General features: G+C 37.3%; 3 protein-coding genes across 9 annotated transcripts in view; 2 read left to right on the top strand and 1 right to left on the bottom strand.

Moving 5' to 3' along the window:
• Nucleotides 1–3034, top strand: part of LOC105462993 (CCR4-NOT transcription complex subunit 11) — a 3426-nt gene extending 392 nt beyond the window's left edge. The window contains exons 1-2 of one of the 2 annotated variants that reach the window (XM_011709973.1): nt 106–592; nt 678–3034. In XM_011709973.1, the coding sequence (XP_011708275.1) occupies nt 825–2192 (1368 nt within the window). In that variant the 5' untranslated portion in view covers nt 106–592; nt 678–824 and the 3' untranslated portion in view covers nt 2193–3034. Of the gene's footprint in view, nt 1–105; nt 593–677 lie in introns of those variants that run through there. The other variant, XM_011709974.1, reaches the window with a different exon arrangement.
• Nucleotides 3035–3933: 899 nt separating this feature from the next.
• Nucleotides 3934–13153, bottom strand: LOC105462991 (transcription initiation factor TFIID subunit 3). 5 transcript variants are annotated; one of them, XM_011709967.1, is made up of 11 exons: nt 12934–13153; nt 11857–12028; nt 11372–11614; nt 10048–11270; nt 9211–9816; nt 8765–8962; nt 8588–8688; nt 8166–8413; nt 5734–5828; nt 5003–5103; nt 3934–4896 (listed from the first exon to the last, which is right to left on the bottom strand). In XM_011709967.1, exons 2-11 carry the CDS (start codon nt 12020–12022, stop codon nt 4761–4763), a joined length of 3117 nt encoding a protein of 1038 aa, XP_011708269.1. In that variant the 5' UTR covers nt 12023–12028; nt 12934–13153; the 3' UTR covers nt 3934–4760. The 5 variants fall into 5 exon arrangements, with proteins under 5 accessions (XP_011708269.1, XP_011708272.1, XP_011708270.1 ...); XM_011709970.1 differs by having other exon boundaries at nt 8301–8413; XM_011709968.1 differs by having other exon boundaries at nt 9220–9816.
• Nucleotides 13154–14508: 1355 nt separating this feature from the next.
• LOC105462990 (transformer-2 protein homolog beta) lies at nt 14509–19625 on the top strand. 2 transcript variants are annotated; one of them, XM_011709965.1, is made up of 5 exons: nt 14509–14680; nt 15968–16465; nt 16883–17097; nt 17239–17336; nt 18695–19625. In XM_011709965.1, exons 1-5 carry the CDS (start codon nt 14666–14668, stop codon nt 18718–18720), a joined length of 852 nt encoding a protein of 283 aa, XP_011708267.1. In that variant the 5' UTR covers nt 14509–14665; the 3' UTR covers nt 18721–19625. The 2 variants fall into 2 exon arrangements, with proteins under 2 accessions (XP_011708267.1, XP_011708268.1); XM_011709966.1 differs by having other exon boundaries at nt 18087–19625.
• Nucleotides 19626–20530: the final 905 nt, after the last annotated feature.

Here is a 20530-nt window from a genome sequence, read left to right as displayed (position 1 = left end):
CTATCCTGAGTGTAAAAAGAGCAGCCAACATAAATCTCGTCGTGAAATTTCGGAATGTCACTTCGGTCTGCTTCGGTTGCCTATCTTGAGTGTAAAAAGGGCAGCCAACATAAATCTCGTCATGATATTTCGGAGTGTCACTTCGGTTGCCTATCCTGAGTGTAAAAAGAGCAGCCAACATAAATCTCGTGAAATTTCGGAGTGTCACTTGGTTGCCTATCCTGAGTGTAAAAAGGGCAGCCAACATAAATCTCGTCGTGAAATTTTGGAGTGTCACTTCGGTTGCCTATCCTGAGTGTAAAAAGAGCAGCCAACATAAATCTCGTCGTGAAATTTCGGAGTGTCACTCGGTTGCCTATTCTGAGATTTCTGAGTGTAAAAAGGGCAGCCAACATAAATCTCGCCGTGAAATTTCGGAGTGTCACGAAGCGGAGAGAAGCAGCAAGCGATGTTTTTGATGGCTAAAGACAGTACACATTCACTCGGATCAGCTGTGAAAAGTTTAGTGGAGTAAATAAACAAACAAAAACTATCGGAGAGGAAGTAGATGGAAAATTTCAGAATTTACACATTTTTCCAAACGGATCAAACGGTCAGCTGTAAAACAGTTTCTATAGATTGTTGGAACTTTTTGGAATGTTTTGAAATAAATTAACCTCAATTGTCCGCGTCTGCAGATTCTTTGCCCGTAAATATACCACAATCCCACGTGAGAGACAGCTCCCGCTTTGTTTACATGACATTACGGCAGAGTAAATGCGAGGCATCTTATCGGGGAAGAAGTATACGCTCGCAAATATTTCGTTCGCCGCGTAGCGAGGAGGATGACACTCGCTCCGAAGAACATAGTGAAACTACTCGAGCTCCTCACCGAGGAAAACCTGGACACCAGCCTGGAGAATCTCTGCAATCAGCTGCATCAGAGTTTTCCCAAGGAGGAGCGCTTCAATGTCGGAATGGTGCTGCTGCTGCAGCTGCAGCAGGTTGATCTGCTGCCTAAACACGTTCAACGTGTTATGGCACTGACGCTGCTGTTTGACCTGTACCGAGGGGAGCCATTAGCCTCCACGCCGTTTGCCTCTGTATTCGTGCAGGTGCTGAAGTCGCAGGACGACGCCAACAACGGGAGCTCGAAGCCGTCCAGCCACACCGGTCACATACCGTTCCTGTCCAACTGCGAGAGGAGCCTGCTCGTCAATTTGATGGGATACAATCAGAAGGACGTCATGAAGAAGACACCACGCCAGATCGTGGACGAGTTCTCGTTCGCCACCGTGCCATCCATCGATCTAACCACCTTGCAGTTGCAGCTGGCGGAACACCAGTCCGAACTGCCGTCTGTCAGCAAATGCGGAAATCCTATAATACTGCCCGACATGGATCACTCCCAGGGGACGGAATACGACGCGACCACCGTGAGAAATATAGTAGAAAATCTCACGATCGGCGATCCGCCTCTGTACAGGCAAAGTTATCGTCCTGAATTCCTGAGGCTTGCGCCACCTCTTTATCATTCCATCAACGAGATAGCTTGGTTCCATTCCACGGAGCCATCTCAATTCACGGTCGAGTACGATCCTAGCATGTGCGTGTCGAACTGCGCCAGTATCGAGGCACGTAAACTCATGGGCAAGGCCTTCAAAAATGTCTTAACGTTGATGCAGCAACAGTATCTGATCAGCGAATTGGAGAAGGATCCGAAGCTCGTTTATCACATTGGGCTCACGCCGCCGAAATTACCAGACCTCGTTGAGAACAATCCTCTAATCGCCATTGAGGTCTTACTGAAGCTAATGCAATCCAGCCAGATCACGGAATACTTTAGCGTGCTAGTGAACATGGAGATGTCCCTTCACTCCATGGAGGTCGTGAACAGATTGACTACCACGGTGGACCTGCCGACAGAATTTGTACATTTGTATATCAGCAATTGCATATCCACTTGCGAGACCATCAAAGACCGTTACATGCAGAATCGACTGGTGCGACTTGTTTGCGTGTTCCTGCAGTCCTTGATAAGGAACAAGATCATAAACGTGCAAGAACTATTTATCGAGATTCAAGCGTTCTGTGTTGAATTCAGTCGCATTAGAGAAGCAGCCGCATTATTTCGGCTCCTAAAACAACTTGAGTCCGGTGATACCGGTGGACTTAATGCTCCACCTACAAGAAGTAGAACAGATATGTGTTAAAACCCATCACGATACCTATAAATACTATCTAGAGAATTTATCTGAAAAAAAAATATAATGAATTAGGTAATTAAATTTAATCCTTTCATTACGATACTATAGTTGCCTGCCACAAAGCGATCTTCATATACCATTGACTTCTTCTTCTCTTGGTACCCAAGCCTTCCAGCGGGTTCGGTACGGCCAGTTGTAATCAATAATCAGATTTAGTGAACATAGAATCATATATACAGACTTGCTTACTCCATACTCGATATTCTTTTTATTTTATGAAATATAATATATTAAAGTAATGAAGTCATATATGATTTTGACGTGATCGCTTAAAATCGCGTGCGGCTCGTATGTAACAGCCGTATCGTACAATGTTCACGGCAGAAACGCTCGTAATGAAAGGATTAATAAGAAATATGATTGTCTGTATTCCAAAATCTCATCTAATCGAATGACGTTGTAACATTTTATTATTGAGTTATTATAAGCAAAAAATAAGTTCTCGAATTGATCATGTGCAAAAAATCTATCTTGTTTAACATGATCATTTATCATGTTGATTTCCTTTAAAGTTTAAGACATGAAATAATGATATCTTAAAGGAAATCTTAGTTACAAAAATTTATATGATTTTAATGTTGTATGCATCAGTGAATAGAAATTTATTCTATATATATAAAGCATTGAAAATATATTTGCATACTAGATATTTCTAATCTAAAATTTGACGTTGTTTTTAGGTTGTTTTTTTGTATTATTGACGTTTCGTAAGACATTATATCGTGTAATATACAAATGCCTTGCGATATATGTAAATAACGAATTTATAATCGTAAAATTTTTACATATTTGTATCTATCATATTCCAAAATTTCAAATATATAAAAAATCAATTACAATAATAAATATCGCAGTTGATAATTTCACTTTATGTTCTCTAAACAAATATTTATATTATATATATATATATATATATATATGTATATATATATATATGTGTGTGTGTGTGTGTGTAAGTCCTGATGTTGATTGGTGTGTAATCAATAAGCTTTTGCTTTAATATTCATAGAACTGTATTATAAAAAAGATATTGAAAAATGTATTATAGGTGCATAACCAAATATACATATAATATGCAGTGATATAACAAATTTCACACAATCTATCATAATTACAAATATCGACATGATAAATGTCATAATTAATATTTTTATATAATCAATTAGATATAATCCTAATCAACTCGAGCAGTAGTCTTCAATCATTTTTATAGACGGAATTATACAAGAAAAATTATACAAAAGCCGCTTCGGTCACAGTTTATATAATTGATACAATTCTTATAAACTGGCATTTACCTTATTACTGTCACTGCTTTAACAAATATAATTTTTATTAATTAAATAATATTCGGAGACTTATCATTTATATTACAAACACATCTCAGAATTAAATAATTATTTCACATCTTGTACATGCAACACAATTATAATACTATAAATTAGTGCATAAATAATTATGAGAGTGACTGCTAGCATAACACAATAAAATCGCTATCAAAGTAGTTTGTTATTAATTTTATCTGCGAAAAGATGTGTATATTCTACCCATTGATCATATATATATATTATATATATATATATATAATTATTATAAAATATTATTATATAATATTATATATATATATATATATAAAATAAGTGGAATTAAATATATAATTATATTACTAATAATTTTTATACACAACTTATTGTACATAGGTCCAATTTACGCTTATAACAGCGCAATCGTGAGCATCATTCGTCTTTATTTAATATTCGATTAACAAGGATGAAATAATTCCAAGAGCGTTGTAAGCATGAATCGGACCGCAGCCATAACTGATTCATGTGACATATATGCATTAAAAATGGACATTTTATTTTGCATTTTTCGAAGTGTCCCAAATATTAAATCTACCATAGCATATATAGCAGGCGAAAAATGTACGACTCTAATAGAGCTAAGAAAATATACTACAAATTTGTCTACATTGTGTAATAAACTACACAGTGTTAGTAATACAATACATAGCTGTACATAAAAGTAGAAAAAACCCAAGAAAAGAGTTCGTCCAGCACAGAGGTATTCTATTGACGATGTTTGTCGATATCTTAAATATCACTAAAATATATTTTCTTAATAACTAAAACATCGACAAACATCGTTATTGCATTACAGAATTCAACAATACAGACACAGAATATCTGTACGCTGGCTAGAATAGAATCATTTACATTCGTCCCGTAGTTTACAAAATACAATTCCTGCTAGCTAAATTACATTGTACGACGTAACAATTCTCTACTTCTTTTTTACAGCCTTCACTTTCGTTACACTACTCTTCGTAGCTTTCCCTTTCGTAGCTACCGATTTCCCCTTTAGTGACTTCATTTGCATCTTAATGTCACTCTTGGACACCTTTTTCGTTTTCGCACTCTTGATGCCGCTTTTGTTGTTATCCTTCGCTTTGACTTTGGTAATGCTTGGTATAATGACACCGGGTCTTGCGCAGTTAGACCCGGTTGACTTATACTAGGCAGTTACTTTCACTTTCTTTTTCCGCTTTTTCTTCTTCTTATCGTGAAGCAGCTCCTGTTTTTTCGCTATACAAAATCGGCAGTACCAATCCTCGTCCTCAGCCGGTGGAACCTGCATGCCGACGCACACCCTGAAATATTAAAAAGAGAATAAAGTTTTCAAAGTTTCACGATTTTGACTGATTTCCACCACGCCATTACGCGGTGTAAATTACGTAAATGTAACGAGTTATTTACCAGTGATACCAAGCGTCACAATCGTCGCAGCCGATCATCGGTGAGCCATCATCCTGGTTGCCGCATGCGGGACATATCCACACTTGACGACCTCCTCGATCCTGTAACACTCGTCTCAGGATAAACCGCACTCGACGAATTTTTTTTTATCTAAACCCAACCCATCTCTCACGAAATTCACTCTGGCGAGTGTTGGAAAATCATTCAAACATTTGTCAATATTTGGATTTCTCAAAATATCTATTTTAATGGATCATGTTCCTTGATAATGTACTGACTCTACGAGGATTAGTAGCCAGTGGACTTCTGCAGTTCAAAGATATTTTGTCATGCTGTCCATGAATATTCTCTCTCATCAAGAGCAAATATTTTTAATAAAACAAAACAAGACACTGACATTTCATAGTACTTTCTTGTGAAATTTCCCTCTTAATTAATACATGGGATTTATGTATCTCAATGAAACAAATGATTTATGATAACATGAGATGAACTTGTCTCTTCTTCTTTTAACATTCAACACGCATCGTTTATTAAACCATTTTGTCCTAGCTCTTTATCTAAATCCCTCCTACGTAAGGTAACTAACGTGCGTATTATTTCCGCGTTTATAATTTTACGTATCGTGTTGCTACTAACGTATTATGAAGTATGAAAACTAGTTATCCATAGCATCGGCGCATAGAAAATGCCTAGCAATGTTCTTTAAAAGACGTGTAAAGCGTACTCACCACAGTAGTGGTTGGTGTTGTAGGCAACACGTTCCTGCCATTTTCTTTGTCTTCTTTAGCATCGTCCTTTTTAGGAACTGGGTCTGCTTTCACCTCTGTACCGTTAAAACCGTTGGTTATATTCCTAACGGATCTCTCATGCTAAATGTTTTTTTTTATTTCTTATGCAACGTGCAAATCTCATGCAACGACTCGATTTTATACTTTCTGCTACATAATTTTCTTAATGTTTTCTCTGCTGTCTGTTAGTATATTATTAATAAATTACATATCAGTGATCGCAAACCATAAATATATTCACTGATTAAATGAAAAGAAATGAATGAAAAAAAATTACTGTCATATTTTGAGTTAAGTTCTTATAACAAGATTGAAAAAGAAGATGTGACATTAGTTACATTATCAGTTACATTAGTAACTGATAAGATGCATGCTCTCTAATGCTACTTAGTTAATAGTCAAGCGGCGAATTTAGTAGTGACACACAAGTCTCAATTGCATCTTGTACTATAACTATTTGTACGTGAAGAATATATATGTATGCACTAATGTGACTGCACTTGCTAAATAGAGAAGAGAAATTAATGAGAAGCATGGGCATATTATTAATTAACATAAAATAGATGTACTGAAGTAAAAGAAATTACTTCTTTCAGCATGTACGGAAATATCAAGAATAAATTGTACATTCAAATATAATATCAATTATATAATTGTATATTAATAACTGGTACCACTCTCGAACTTTTAAGCTTTATACTGATAAATGAAATAAATAATAATAATTTAATTGAATGTATATTAGTGTTAAAGGCATCCTGCGTTTTAAAGGCATTTCAATTGATATCAATTCTGGCACATATATTTACAATAATGCTTCTATAAAATTTGCGTTTATATTACCAACAGATATTCATTCGTTTAATCTATCAGAATGTTATTTGTATATATAATCGCTCAAATTCATAATAATAATAATAAGAAGAGACAAGTATACCATACTGTATATTATATGTATATATACATATACATATCATATACATAAATATGAATCGTATAATTGATTTATGTAGAATATATGGATGATAAAATGATGACGATAAATGCTTTCTTACTCTTAAAATATAGTGATTAATTTTTTAAGTTAATATTATTTATGCAGATTTATATCTATATTTGCATGAATGCAGCAATTAATTCTATAAATTGCAAACTCAAGATGCGGCTACTCAGAAAAGATTCTATATTCAGAATATTGTAAAATATGTAGCAAATCGACTAAAAAAGCTATTAAATCTATTAATCAATATATTCTTTCTAGAAAATATTATTTCTAAAATTTATTTCCGTATCATACAATATATATAGTAACTAAATAATATTTTGTAACTTGTACTTTGTAACTTGAGATTATTTAAACTCATTGATTATAAAAATAATGTCTTTTCTGAAAAGCTTTCTGTACAAAAAATAAGTACTTGCGAGGCAGAATAGTAAAAAATAGAATGGCAAAACAAGCGTTTAAAATTCAATCATTGTGAAAATTGAAAATAAAGAAAAATATTTAAGATTCAATATAAGAAATAGAAATATGAGCACTAAACTTGGAGAAAGTGAGTAAAGTAATAATTGCAACATAAAATACACAGTAAGTCTAAAATGTAGCTATAAGAGAGAATGTGTACTACATTCATTATTTGGACAACATAACAATATATCAAAAGAGAGAGCGTGGTTTAAGGGGAAAAAAGGGAAACATGATACCGTCACCACAAGACGTAAATGCATAGATAGAATAAATAGGAAATTGGAATTTTTGGAACAGGTTCGTATTTGAAAAATAATATCGATGGGTTGGGTTCTCACCTCATTATAGAAGATATCAATAAAATTTGCCATAATTTAAGACAAATTTCCCCCAAAAATTGGCTCTATACATGATAATTACTTATAAGATTTTGCTATACAAGTTAAATTATATAAATTTAATTTAATTCATCTACTTTCAAAACTTTATATGTTTTATTATCTATTAATTTATTTTTTCCTACTTATAATTATAAAAGTTTTTTATAATTACAGTCATGTTTTAATAAGATAAATTACATAAATTTTCTGGACAAATTACAGCTGAAGGAGCGCTAATATTTCTGCGCTTGAAAGAAAAATATATTAATTTCTAAGACTCGTATATTATTTTTGATATAATTTATTTGATCGAAAATTTAATATTTACCAAAGATTTTCTTTGTAAAATATTATTTGTGAAATTTCCATTCTAAAATTTTGAATCTTGATGTAAGTTTCAATGATCCCCAGTATATAAATATCTATGAAAAATGTACTTACAAAATAATATGGTGGTTGTTGTGGCGGCACTAGAGGGTTCGGGAGTTTAGGATTGTCAAACTGAGGTGAAGGTATTGGCTCACTTTGAGATAGATTTTGGAAGTTAGATTTCTTTGCTCGAGGAACTGATGCAAGTGGCGCGCTAGTAAGATTGGCAGAGAAAGAGTCTGTAGGAAGAGCAGGGCTTCCATCTAATATTCCCTCCTCTGTTTTCTTACTTGCTGACTTTTGCTTTGGCGGTCGTGTTACCAATGCCGATATTTTCGCCAATTCTGGACTGGGTTCCCGCTTGACCTCTTCATCGGGTTTCTTCACAAGTGGTTTAATAGTTCTAAAAAAAAAAAAATAATAAAGAACAGTCATACAATTATTATTTGTGTCATGACATAATATAATATCAAAAAAACTCTTTGATAAATCGATTAAACTTGCCAAGAAATAAAAATTTATATTATAATTAAATTGCTAATATAAATTTACTAATAATAATCCATTTATGGCTTACATTTTCTTCATGGGAGCATTATCGGGAGTTGCCGGTCTAGGTGAAGCTGTGCCTAATTTTAACGTAATTTTTGGAACAGCTTCTGGGTTCTTTTCTTCCTTCTACAACACACATAATAATTTAATAATTGCTAACGCTTTAACATCATTATTATTAACAAAAAAATCACATAAATACCATATTTTTCTTATTTTGATCTTTCTCCTTTTTCTTTTCCTTTTTCTCCTTCTTTTCTTTGAGCTTTTCTAATTTCTCGCGTTTTTCAGTCTTTTCCTTCTTTTCCTTTACTTTCTCGCCTTTATCTTTGTGTTTCTCTTTCTTATCCTTCTTCTTCTTCAATTTATCCTTCTTTTCTTTCTTATGCTCTTTCGACTTCTGAAAATGTTATAAATTGTTAAATATAATTATTGTGCTCTATCTTAATCAATTAATCTAGTTAGCTTTTATATGTAAAAACTAACCAGATTAATTGAGTAAAATAGAGCGTACAGTAATTGTGGCATCAATGAATACAAATGAATATATATCGTGCATAGGAATTATCTTCATCGGGATATTTCTCAAAATAAATAAATAAATAAAAAATATTTTAATATAATATCTAACGAGATATGGTCTCCTACCGAATTTACCATATCATTCTTCTCTGCTTTTTCGGCTTTAGAATTTTTCGATGGTGGCATTTGCGCGACGGGTACTGTTGGTGTAGCAAGCGTGATTGGTGCGAGAGGTGCAGACACTATAGGCGGTGCAACGCCTACAGGCAGTACCCTCTCAGGTGCTTTCATGAAAGGCATTTCTTTGTTTAGCTTAAACAATTTCGTAAGTTTATTATCCACCTTCTCTTTGTCCGCCTTCTCATTTTCGCCCGGAATCGACGGAGGCATCAACTCAGCCGGTGGGGGGATCAGTGGCTTCTCACGCTCTACAGGTTTAACTTTGGACAACGGGAAATCCTCGGGCTTTACGGGTGGATTGGAAAAACGCGGCGGCAATGGTAAATTGGGCATCGCGGGATGCGGGCCTGGTCCACCTCGCCCAAGCGGCAACGGAAACCGCGGAAACATCGGAGGGATCAAACCAGGTGCCGTAGGAAATGCGTGAGGGAAAAAGGGGAACGGAAGGGTGAGCGGAAGAATGGGCTCTCTGTGAAGCGGTTCAGGTGCCTGCGGCGTTTTGGGCCGATCTGGCATATCCGATTCTGTCGTATCAGGATTCGAGGATTTCGTCTGAAAAATAGCAAATGTATCACTATTATACGCAAGGCGTATTAAAATTAAAAAAAAATTAAAATCAGTGGATCGTATTAAAAGAATGCGACGTCCAATCAAATTATCGCTGGGAATGAAATTGACTGTGATTGATTAAAAAATTTAAAAAAAAAATTACAAAATTTGCATACGCAACTCTGATATTATACACAATTCAAAGTAAATAATGTCCTGTAAAATGTATTTTACCTTTTTCGGGCTGATACATTGTTTTGGATTCTTCACTTTAGCTTCTTTTTTTTTGCCACTCTTCTCTTTCTTCTTCCGCTTCTGCTCCGGCACCGTGGGCACACTCAATTCCGGAGTTTTCGGCGTGCTAGGCGTGCCCGGCGGTGAAATGTCGGCGTCATCGAACATGTAAACGTCCGACGACAAACTCTGCACGTCCGCCAAATCACTGTCCGATTGTATGTGCACGTCCGGTGTGTGAGGCGTCTTCTTCTCCTCGCGCCCACCTTTCGCGTCCGCGTCGTTACGGTGTGCGTGCTTCTCCGCATTCTCGACGTCTATGACCAGCCCCGGCGAATTCTCGCGCGAGTTCAGAATATCCTTGTACTTGTGCGGCTCCGTCGTCTCTTTGTCTTTGTCCTTGTCCTTGTCCTTCTCCTTCTCCTCGCGCGGCTTCGATATCTTCTTGAATATATTCAGCTTCTGCTTATCCGGCTCCGACGGCAACTTGTCGACGGTTTCCTCCTTCTTCTCGACGGCGGCGGAGCTGTCCGCCAGATCCACCGCCTTGTCGGCCTTGTTGACCTTCGGCTGCGTCGCCTTCGACGGCTTCGGACTACTGGCGGCCGATTTCGGCGACGCGATCTTCGGCGTGGACGGCCTGCTGCCCGTGAGCTCCTGCAACGTGGTAGACGACTGCCCCTTGCCGCCGCCTGGCTTTAGCGGCTTCAATTTGGCCAGCTCCTTCATGCCGACCAACTTCTTTACCTTGCTCTCGTCGATCTTGTCCGGCTTGAACAGCTCCTTCGCGCCTTTCTTCTTCTTGTTCTCCTTGTCAAGCTTACGATCCTCGGGGCCTTTCTTCACGACCTTCTTCGGCTTCTTCTCGGTCTTCAATTCAGGCGGCACCATCGGATAGGAGCTCGGCTGCGGCGAGTCCGATCGGACCTGATGCGGCGTTCTCGCTTCAGGTAGCTTTCCTTCTCGCGCGGGCGATAAAAAACCAGAAGTGGTCATCATAACGCTGCTTATTTCACGCAACGGTCTGCCCTCCTCCAAAACCTTCGCCCGCTTCACTATGGGATTTTCAAACGACACCGGATCGCCCGGCCGTTTGAAAACCACCTGCGGCGACATTCTGTGGGGTGACGCGTTATTTGAATTGCCCGATGATGTCCCACTGCTGGACGTCAAGTCTGCTGTGCCATTTACTAAATTTTCGTTCTTATCTGGTACGTATTCGTCTGCAATTATTATATATTGTCAATGAGATGTGAATGAATGTTGACTGACATAATTGTTATTGTTGAAGTTACGTTACTCAATAAAGAAAACGGTCTATTACCTTCGGTATCCGGATACATGGCCGGTAAATGTTCATGTACGTGCACTGGTCTCGTGACAACTTCACGACTACCCGGTTTTAAAAAATTTAAATGATTCTCGCGTCGAATTGGATACTGCGGAACTTGTATAGGACACGGAACAGAATCTACATTTTTCACATATTCGGCTAATTCTTGTATATCAATATTCATATATTGAAACGTTAATCCCAAGTCGTCAAGATTCGGCTCCGTTCTTCCCACTACAAAAACATTTAAAAAAAACACCATAAATCTAAGATTATAAACGTACTTCAATTATTCAACAAGCATAACAAATAAATGATACATTTAGTTCTCATTTACAAAAGACATTTCGGGAACATGAATTTTAAATAATAGTATCCCAAATAAAGTATCTCAAATTTGAGCTTTTTCTGTAAAATATATAGAAAAAAAGGACTCTAATAATAGAACTGTCAAACTTAATATAACAGTTACTCACAAACTTCCGTATATTGATGCGTGAGCTTTGAGACACGCAACAGATACTCCTGCAACAGATCTACTAGAAATTCCAGTGGTGTAGAATTTATAGAGTGCCATCCTATCGTCTGACAGATCTGTGCGACGACTATTTTTAAAACGTTTCGGCTGTATTCTGCTGACATTTTTGTCTGTAAAAATTATTGAAATATATAAATATATGAACAATGACGCAGAGCAGTCTTAGGGATGCGTAGAATAAAAGGAGCAGGGAACAGAGAATCCCATATAGCATACTTTATCCGAAGGACATCCAGAGAACATTCTGTACACGTCCTGAAGACGTTCTTAGAACGTAAAGGACATTCTCTGGACGTTTCTCGAATAATGTGTGCTGTATAGGATAAGAATTTTAGCCTATCAGAAACCGTGCATTTCACAATCAGCAGTACACAATTACAGTCCCTTAATCTGTCTTAACAGATAATCATACAGGCCTGTTCTTTACAGCTGAACTGCTGCACTAGTTCACAGTTGTATCTTTCTCTTTCTACATTGGAAAAAGAAAGATAAACTATAAACTCTGAACCAGCGCAGCCAGTTCAGCTATAAAGAACATATAAGAGATCTTTTATTTTTATGTTCCCCGGTCGGGGAACCTATGTGCCTTCAACCCAGTCCTTGTAAGCCGACGAGGTTAGGGACAATGCATTGCATACTCTGCGAACTGCACATGCCAACTCAACGTGCTAATTGCATAGTAATCAATATACAGAATAAAATTAAAGTAGTACATACATAATGACAGTTAGAATCGACGTACAATTATCGAAAAAAAAAAGGATTATTGGCGCATCAAAAATAGTACCGTTACGTGATCCAACCAAACGTTATCGCTATCTCGCGCGAACAGTGCTGGTCAGAGCGATTACGAGCACTGCCGGGTAATTCGTGCGTTATAAATTATTTAAAAAAACCGTCGACAAGTATGCGCCTCGAAGCCCTCAAAGACCAATGATCTCCAGATGTGTTTTCAACTCGACGCAGGCTCGAGAGAATCGGATCGCGACAAGGGGGGCAAAAGTTGCTTCCTCACCTGGGGGACGTGAACGCGACAGCGGGAGATCGTTCTTCCGGTCTTCACGTAGTTGACATGATATCAACGTGGATTTTTGCTCGACGCCTGAAATTCGCGAGGAAGAATCCGTTTTTCACCCAGCAACGAGCACGTCACAAAGCACGTACCAAGAGTCACGTTAATCGCGGCATTCGCGGCCGCCATTCCCGTCGTACTCTCCTCTGCTCCTCTCCTGCCTGTCTCTGCCCGCGCGCGGACGCAGTATATCCCGCCCCCTCCCTTTCGGCTATTCTCCCCTCTCCCTTTGCTCCGTCAAGATCCTCCGCGCATGCGCAACAACGTAGTGTTTTTCCTCACGGATGTCAACGTTCGTGTTGTGAAAATGGGAGACGAGAAAAGCAACAACTATATACGCATGTATATATATACTTGTTAATATAAATTATTAATTTTTTGTTGTCTAACGGAAGAGAAAAATTACAGGAACAACGAATTATATAGCGAGAAACCTCCTTTTTTCGCGTTTCTGTCAGTAAAATTAAAATTATTTTAATTTAATTAACTTATTAATTCTTAATTGGACTTTGATCAGATAAGATTTGAGTGATAAGATTCAAGCGACAAGTCAATCGATGAGTCACAATTGACGTTCTAAAATTTTCAGTTGCAGCCTTAAGCGTCGTCTACAATGGGCTGCAGTAGCAGTAATAATAATGGATGAGTAAAATCAAAGAGAATCCTCTCTGGTAAAATTATGTAATAAAATTATTTTATTACATTTAAAATAATTAGTTATATGTATTAAATTTAACATCACGTATTCTTATTATCAATATAAAATTAAGAGATAAAATTAAAAAAGTGACGTACACGAGAGTGGCATAACAGCTGATATATATATATAGCGCACTGGAGTTTTTTTGGCTGTTATAAAGGTCCTGGGTTCGATTTTTGATAGAAAAAAATGATAAAAGTTTAGAGATTGGGGAAATTAAAGGAGAGAGTAAAATTATTAGAAAACTATATATTATAATTATAAAAGCAAGAATATAAAACCCCACTGCTATCGCGCTTTACATGATATAATATAATACTCTTGCTCTTTAATTATTAAAGTTTAATAATACAGTTTTTTATTTCTACTCTCTCCTTTAATTTTCCAATCTTTAAACTTTTATCTTTTTTTTTTTGAAATGCTAAAAAGTTAAATTTGTTAACTTAATTTCCATGCGAAGCGAGATTATATATAGATTTAAATCATATAACAATTATAAAATAATAATTATTAGTTATAATTATAACTTCTCGATTGACAATGAGTGTGTACATTTTCCTGTGCCCTGCAGCCTCTAACTCTACGCGCAAGATAGCCAATCACCTCTCACCGCGTGCTGCAGCGTGCCGTCAGCTCCGGAAAGCGCGAGGAGACTAATTTACCGGCCGTCGCGTCAACCCCTCGCCACGTGCGACGACGCACCGCCGCGCCGCCGCGGTTCCATGCGCACGCGCCGTAAGGCCGCGACGCGCGTCCCCGTTGCCACGGCAACGCCGCCGGATGTTGGTGTGTTCATTTGCGTGCTCCCCGGGCCCGGCGTTTCCTGCCCGACGAGGAGGCCAGGCAGGCTGGCTTTGCGCCATCACGCCATATTATCGTCGTCTCTCTACGAGAGCACGCGTCCACGACGAGCGCGTGGCGAGGCATTTTGTTCTTTGTCCGGCACAGATCCCAACTGGTCGAAGGGCATCGACGATGAGCGATATCGAGGTGAGTATGCGGTGCGGCGTCGCGGGGATCTTTGCGCGTAAATTGCGGCGGTTCAGCACAGCCGAAATTATCGATCCAACGGCGCAGTTCTACTCTTCCAGCCATTATCAAAAATCGCGCAACATTCGCGACGAGCGGCGACTCGTTCGCCTCCCGGGACGAGGGGGAGGGATCCTGAACGCGGGATATATTTTGGAGTAAAGTGCGATGATATAAAAATTCCCCGAGCCGTACGTCACTCCGATAATTATAAATCTCGGTAAAAGCGTTTTATGAGGTTATAAACGTGATAAGCTGAAAGCCGAATCACGATTGGTCGATCACGCTCATATGTTTAGAATATATGATTGCTACCGTTATAACGTTCGCTATAAAAAAAAATTCAATTCTGATACGTACGTTAGGATAGATTTGTATACACAAATGTACATATTATGATAACGAGATGTTGCTGTGAAGGCTTTTTTTATTTATTTTGAAGTTTGACCTTTACGGAAGTCTTTATTGTCTTATATACATATTTGTTTAAATTGATGATGTTTACATTGTCAAATATTATCATATTTTGGAGAATTAAAAGTTATTTGTCGGACTAAATTTTTCTTATTGAAGAACTCAATTTTGTTCTCAGAAACATTGAACATTTCAGCATTTTCTATCTGCAGATTTATCTCAAGTTTTTAGCATCGAACATTCTAGCATTTTCTATCTGCAGATTTATCTCAATTTTTTAGCGTCGAACATTCCAGCATTTTCTAACTGCAGATTTCCCTCAAGTTTTACGTTACATTTAAATGTATTTAATTCAACATTTTAATATTATAAGTTACAAGAATATTTAATGTTTAATTTAACATTTTAATGTAATGTATTACATTTATTGAAGTATTATTTAATAGTTTCTTTCAGTTCTTCTGTATGTGAAGGACGTGACACGTGGAATGTAATTTAAAATTACATTCCACGTGTCACGCCTTCCACCATTTTACAAAATGGAATTATATGCAAATTATAAGGATTAGATTAAAGACCGGATTTAAGAAATATTATATTTAACTATTTAAAATATCGTTATTTTAAAAATATTTTTGCGTTTTCAACTTATTGTTTTATTATAAATTGTTGGCCCACCGTTTATATTTTTTCAAATAAATAAATACATGAATTATGAAGACATGACATCTTGCATTGCATTTCCTTAACATTCAATTTGTCATGTAAGATGTAACGACAATTTTAATTCTCTGTATATACGCGATGTGAGTAACGATTGTTTGTAATTTGCAGAGAAGTGGCAGTCGCAGTGCAAGCCCCCGCCGACCACGCACCGCAGACGGCGGCCTAAGAGACTCGCGGTCGCACTCCAGATCGCGCAAGTCGCGCGAGCGGAAGGATTCGCACAGAGAGGTCAAATATTCGAGATCGCGCAGCCGTTCCGCGTCACGTGGACGGAAGTCGTATCGCGGCAACAAGTACACCAGTGGCGTCGGCCACCGCAGCAGTCGTAGCCGGAGTCGCTCGCCGTACCGCGGCGGCCGTTACTCTCGCAGCAGATCCCGCTCGTACTCCCGATCGCGTTACTCCCGTGACCGTCACGTGTACCGGTCGCACTCGCGCAGCCCAATGTCATCCAGGCGACGGCACATCGGTAATCGGGACAATCCTTGCCCCTCCCGTTGCCTCGGGGTCTTCGGACTCTCAATTTTCACGACTGAACAGCAAATTCAACATATATTCTCCAAGTACGGCCCGGTAGAACGAGTGCAGGTCGTTATCGATGCAAAGGTATGCAAAACTCGATGTATATTTAATCATTATGTGCATGTATTAAAGGCCCTGTTCTTTATTGCAGCACTGCTGGACTGCATTAAAACATTTCCTTCTCGCTTTCGTCGCAAACTTCAAATATATTTTCTATTTCATTTCAAATGTACATCGAGTGTGTACTAGTTTAGCTATAAAGAATAGGCCTTGAGATAGTATGCAACAGTCTCGTTACTTCCCCATAGGTATTTATCCTGGGGAACAGTAAAATCGCGCCAGAGATTTAGAACGTTCATATTTGAGAGACACATGATACGTTAAAGGCATCTGGCCACAAAATTGCATATAGAGAGATCTATATGTGAATTGAAAATAAGCACAATTAGTGATGACGCGATTTTAATGATGATACCACTGTGTATTTCCCATTTGTTACAGACTGGACGTTCCAGAGGATTCTGCTTTGTATATTTTGAATCATCCGAGGACGCTAAAGTGGCTAAAGAGCAATGCACCGGCATGGAAATCGACGGGAGACGAATTCGAGTAGATTTCTCCATCACTCAGCGTGCTCACACTCCTACCCCGGGAATATACATGGGAAAACCTACGCATCTGCACGACAGAAGCTGGGATGCGCCGAGGCGTAGAGAGTAAGTCATGTCTGTTCCACGAACAACAGTTCAAACGTGTTTTTCAAAAATCACGATTGGATATTACATTATTGTATTCTCCTTTTTTTTTTTCATTTATTTTTAATTCCTCATTTTTTTTGTTAATACCGAAAACAATAGGGTCAGCTACAGAGGAAGTTACCGTCGATCGCCCAGCCCATACTACAGCCGCCGACGTTCGCGTTACGATCGTTCTAGATCGCGCTCCTACTCGCCACGTAAGTACAATCTTCACTTTTAATTTGCATCATAATATAAGCTGTCTACATGGATATGTGTCTCATCTCTGTACTGAAATGTATGTTAAAACACATGGTGGTTACGTCTACGTACATCTGCAAATTATCTGGCAAAGACGTCATATTTTCGTAATTTATTGCACAACAGTGCTTATTGTAATGTACATTTGTTTCTCTTCACTTCTTTTTTTCGTTTTGCCGTACACTTTACACGAAAATGTTACACGGCGAAAAACTTCGCACATCTTATTTTTCTAGAGAAAGACGTGGCTTCTCATCATAACTCCGTTATCGAGGGGCATCTTGCTGGGTCGCATACATTAATTAATTACTTTCTTGAAGATAATTATGAAAATTAGGAAATATAAAAGAAATTATAATATTGATTAGATATTAAAAACCAATCTCTTCTATTTAATTGATGCTGCTCAGAACGAATTTCAAGAGAGATAATTTTGCACGCGTACATTTTATTACATTGAAAAAAGTCGTCGAGAGCAATTTACAACATAAAATTTCTTCCGGATTCATATTTTCGTAGACCGCTTATATTTCTAATTAAAACGATAATGCCGATTGGATTGCAAAAGTAAGTATTTAAGTTAGCAAGAAACAACACAGACGGGAGCATCAGAGAAATGCGCTCGATAAAAATCGGTAGTAGCTAAGCAGCAATCCATAACTTGCGGTAAAACAATCATGGTTTTTTTGTTGCTTAATGAATTTCAGGTCGATATTAAGTCAGTGAAGTGATGCGTGGCCACAGGTCCTTTCAGCCGATGACTTTGACCCAAATATTTCTTCAACGGGTCAAAATTATGAAATTAACGAAATCACATTATATTACTATTCTTACCTTACCTAATTCTGCATTGTATGCGATACAGTCTCGCGTTTAAATTACAATATCGTAATAAAATATCGCTAATGCTATTGAAAAAGGAAAAACGTGCAAAATGCAGTTGAGTATAGCATACTGTTTGCACGAAAATCAGTAAGGTTAGAATAGAAAACCTTATTTTCATAAGTTTATATCGCCTCTTATTAGTATTATGAAGATAAGGTTTCAATTGTGTAAAAATACAAGGCTATAATGTGAAAGCTGGAATATAATTGAGCGATATTTGCGCAGTTTGTAGCTTACAGTTGTATTCCAGCCGTTGGATAGAATCTTTAAAAAAATGTGGAAATATATCTCTTAAAACAAAAAGAAAAGAAATAAAATAAACCTAAATAAAGAAAGCAAGGAAATGAAACACACACACAAAAAAAAAAAGAAAAATAATAACAAGCTTCGAGTAGAAGTAAGTTCTCTAACCTGTTTGTTTGTTTATAAGGTTTTGAATCAAGAGGTATTGGATGATAGAGGGAAGTTTGAAGTTTCACTCTGAAAAAATGAGTTTTGAAAAGTCGAAGACAAGATATTTGAAGAACACGTTTATCTTGCTCGCATTGTCAAGAGTCAGAAGGTTTTCTCGGTTGCTTGTGACAAAGAATATGATCTGCAATTCATTTCCGGCTGAGAAGCCTCAAGCCTAGAAGAAAACGTCAAGTAATGCAAGCCCGAAGAATGTCGATCGAGAGTTGTTCGTCAGACCCCCGACCGGGACGGAGTCATTTGGTTGGGGGTTGAAAAAACAGGGCCGAACGTGTTTACGTGAAAATATTGAAGAAGTTCATCGAAAATCTTTTGTAGAATAGGGACGAGCGTAAGGTGCTCCCAGACCTTTATACCGATCATATTCTTTATCAGTTGGTTTGGTTGCCACACGCCATTTTATTCGCTCTAAAAGAAAGAACTGCATATACATATAAATATGCTTATATTCAGAAACCTCTATAACATGCATACGTGAAAATAAAGATAAAAGTTCGTATGTCTCCTTTATCCTCTCCCTCCACCATCCTGAGACCTCCGTTTCCTTCGAGAAGAAAAAATTCGTTCTGTTATGAATTTTACCTACCTAGTACTAATAGAGCTCTTTATCGTAGCATTTTGTTAATAAATGTTGTTTCTACCACGATCAACTTTGGTCCCTCTCTTTTTTTGCAGTCTTTTTTTTACATTGTGGAGTTCGGTGCGAAGTCGCTTTTTATACTTTAGGATAAAAATGATTGTACGAATCGATTGATCCTTTTCACCTCGCGCGTTATTAATTGCCTTTACAAACCTCTAGGTCTTAATCTTGTAGAAGTAAGTATTGGAAGTCCATTTGTCGGGACTTTGTCTGAAATTTAATGCCAATAAAGTTAGCTTCCAGCAAAAAACTTGCCGTTTGGATTTCCCAATCCCCGTGGTTCGCCACAGAATTTCAGAGCGATGATAATTGGACCCGTTGATACTCCAATTATCGTAAAACGGCACACAATGTCACGTATAATGTTTTTTGTTTAAATTTTATAGCGAATTCGGTTGGACGCACTCAGTGCATATTAAAATTATTTATTGTGCATTTTTAATTATAAAGTTTCATAAATTTTAACTCTTTCGTGTCTAGTATGAATTCAACAAACTTGAATCAATTAACAATCACAAAAATATAGTTTTACGATAAATTATAATTAGAAGATTCTTGGATCCACATAGAGAGGATTCTCTTACAAGAGTTTCTTAAATTTAGAATTATTTTTCTTACATTCTGCCTTATTTAAAGTAAAGGACATAGTATTATTTAAGTATATGTATGTAAGTATTATTAAAATAGGGACTATACATATATATAATTTTCGGAAAAACGACAGACACTTAAAAATGCTAATTTCTATCGTGTAAACATCACGTTTTGCTATTAGACATTGAAATGTGGAAACCGAAATATAAATATAGGTTACGGTGATTAAATTAGAGATAATAAAACATAATTAACTTTGCGTTTCTGTCGGAATTACTTGATAAGGACCACTTCGACTGAACTAACATTAATCGAAGATAAACTCGATTGTTTAGACAGCAAACTAATCGTATTTGTCGTCATTTTGACATAAAAAATGGCATTCTTGGCATAAAAAAATAACATCAGTCTATTGTCGGGGTTATTAAATTAATCGTAGATCGAAGTTTGTTCGCCGCAGGAATTATGAATTTCTATTTTCAAATTCGTATTTGAAGACATCGAGAGAATGAACGAGTCGTCGAGAATCGATCGACCCTAAGTATCGCACGTGACTCCGTT

The sequence above is a fragment of the Wasmannia auropunctata genome, unplaced genomic scaffold (genome assembly GCF_000956235.1).
Source record: "Wasmannia auropunctata unplaced genomic scaffold, wasmannia.A_1.0 LD336092.1, whole genome shotgun sequence".
Lineage (NCBI taxonomy): Eukaryota > Metazoa > Arthropoda > Insecta > Hymenoptera > Formicidae > Wasmannia > Wasmannia auropunctata.
Note: the sequence above shows the minus strand (reverse complement) of the source record. Positions and strands in the feature narration are given on the sequence as shown.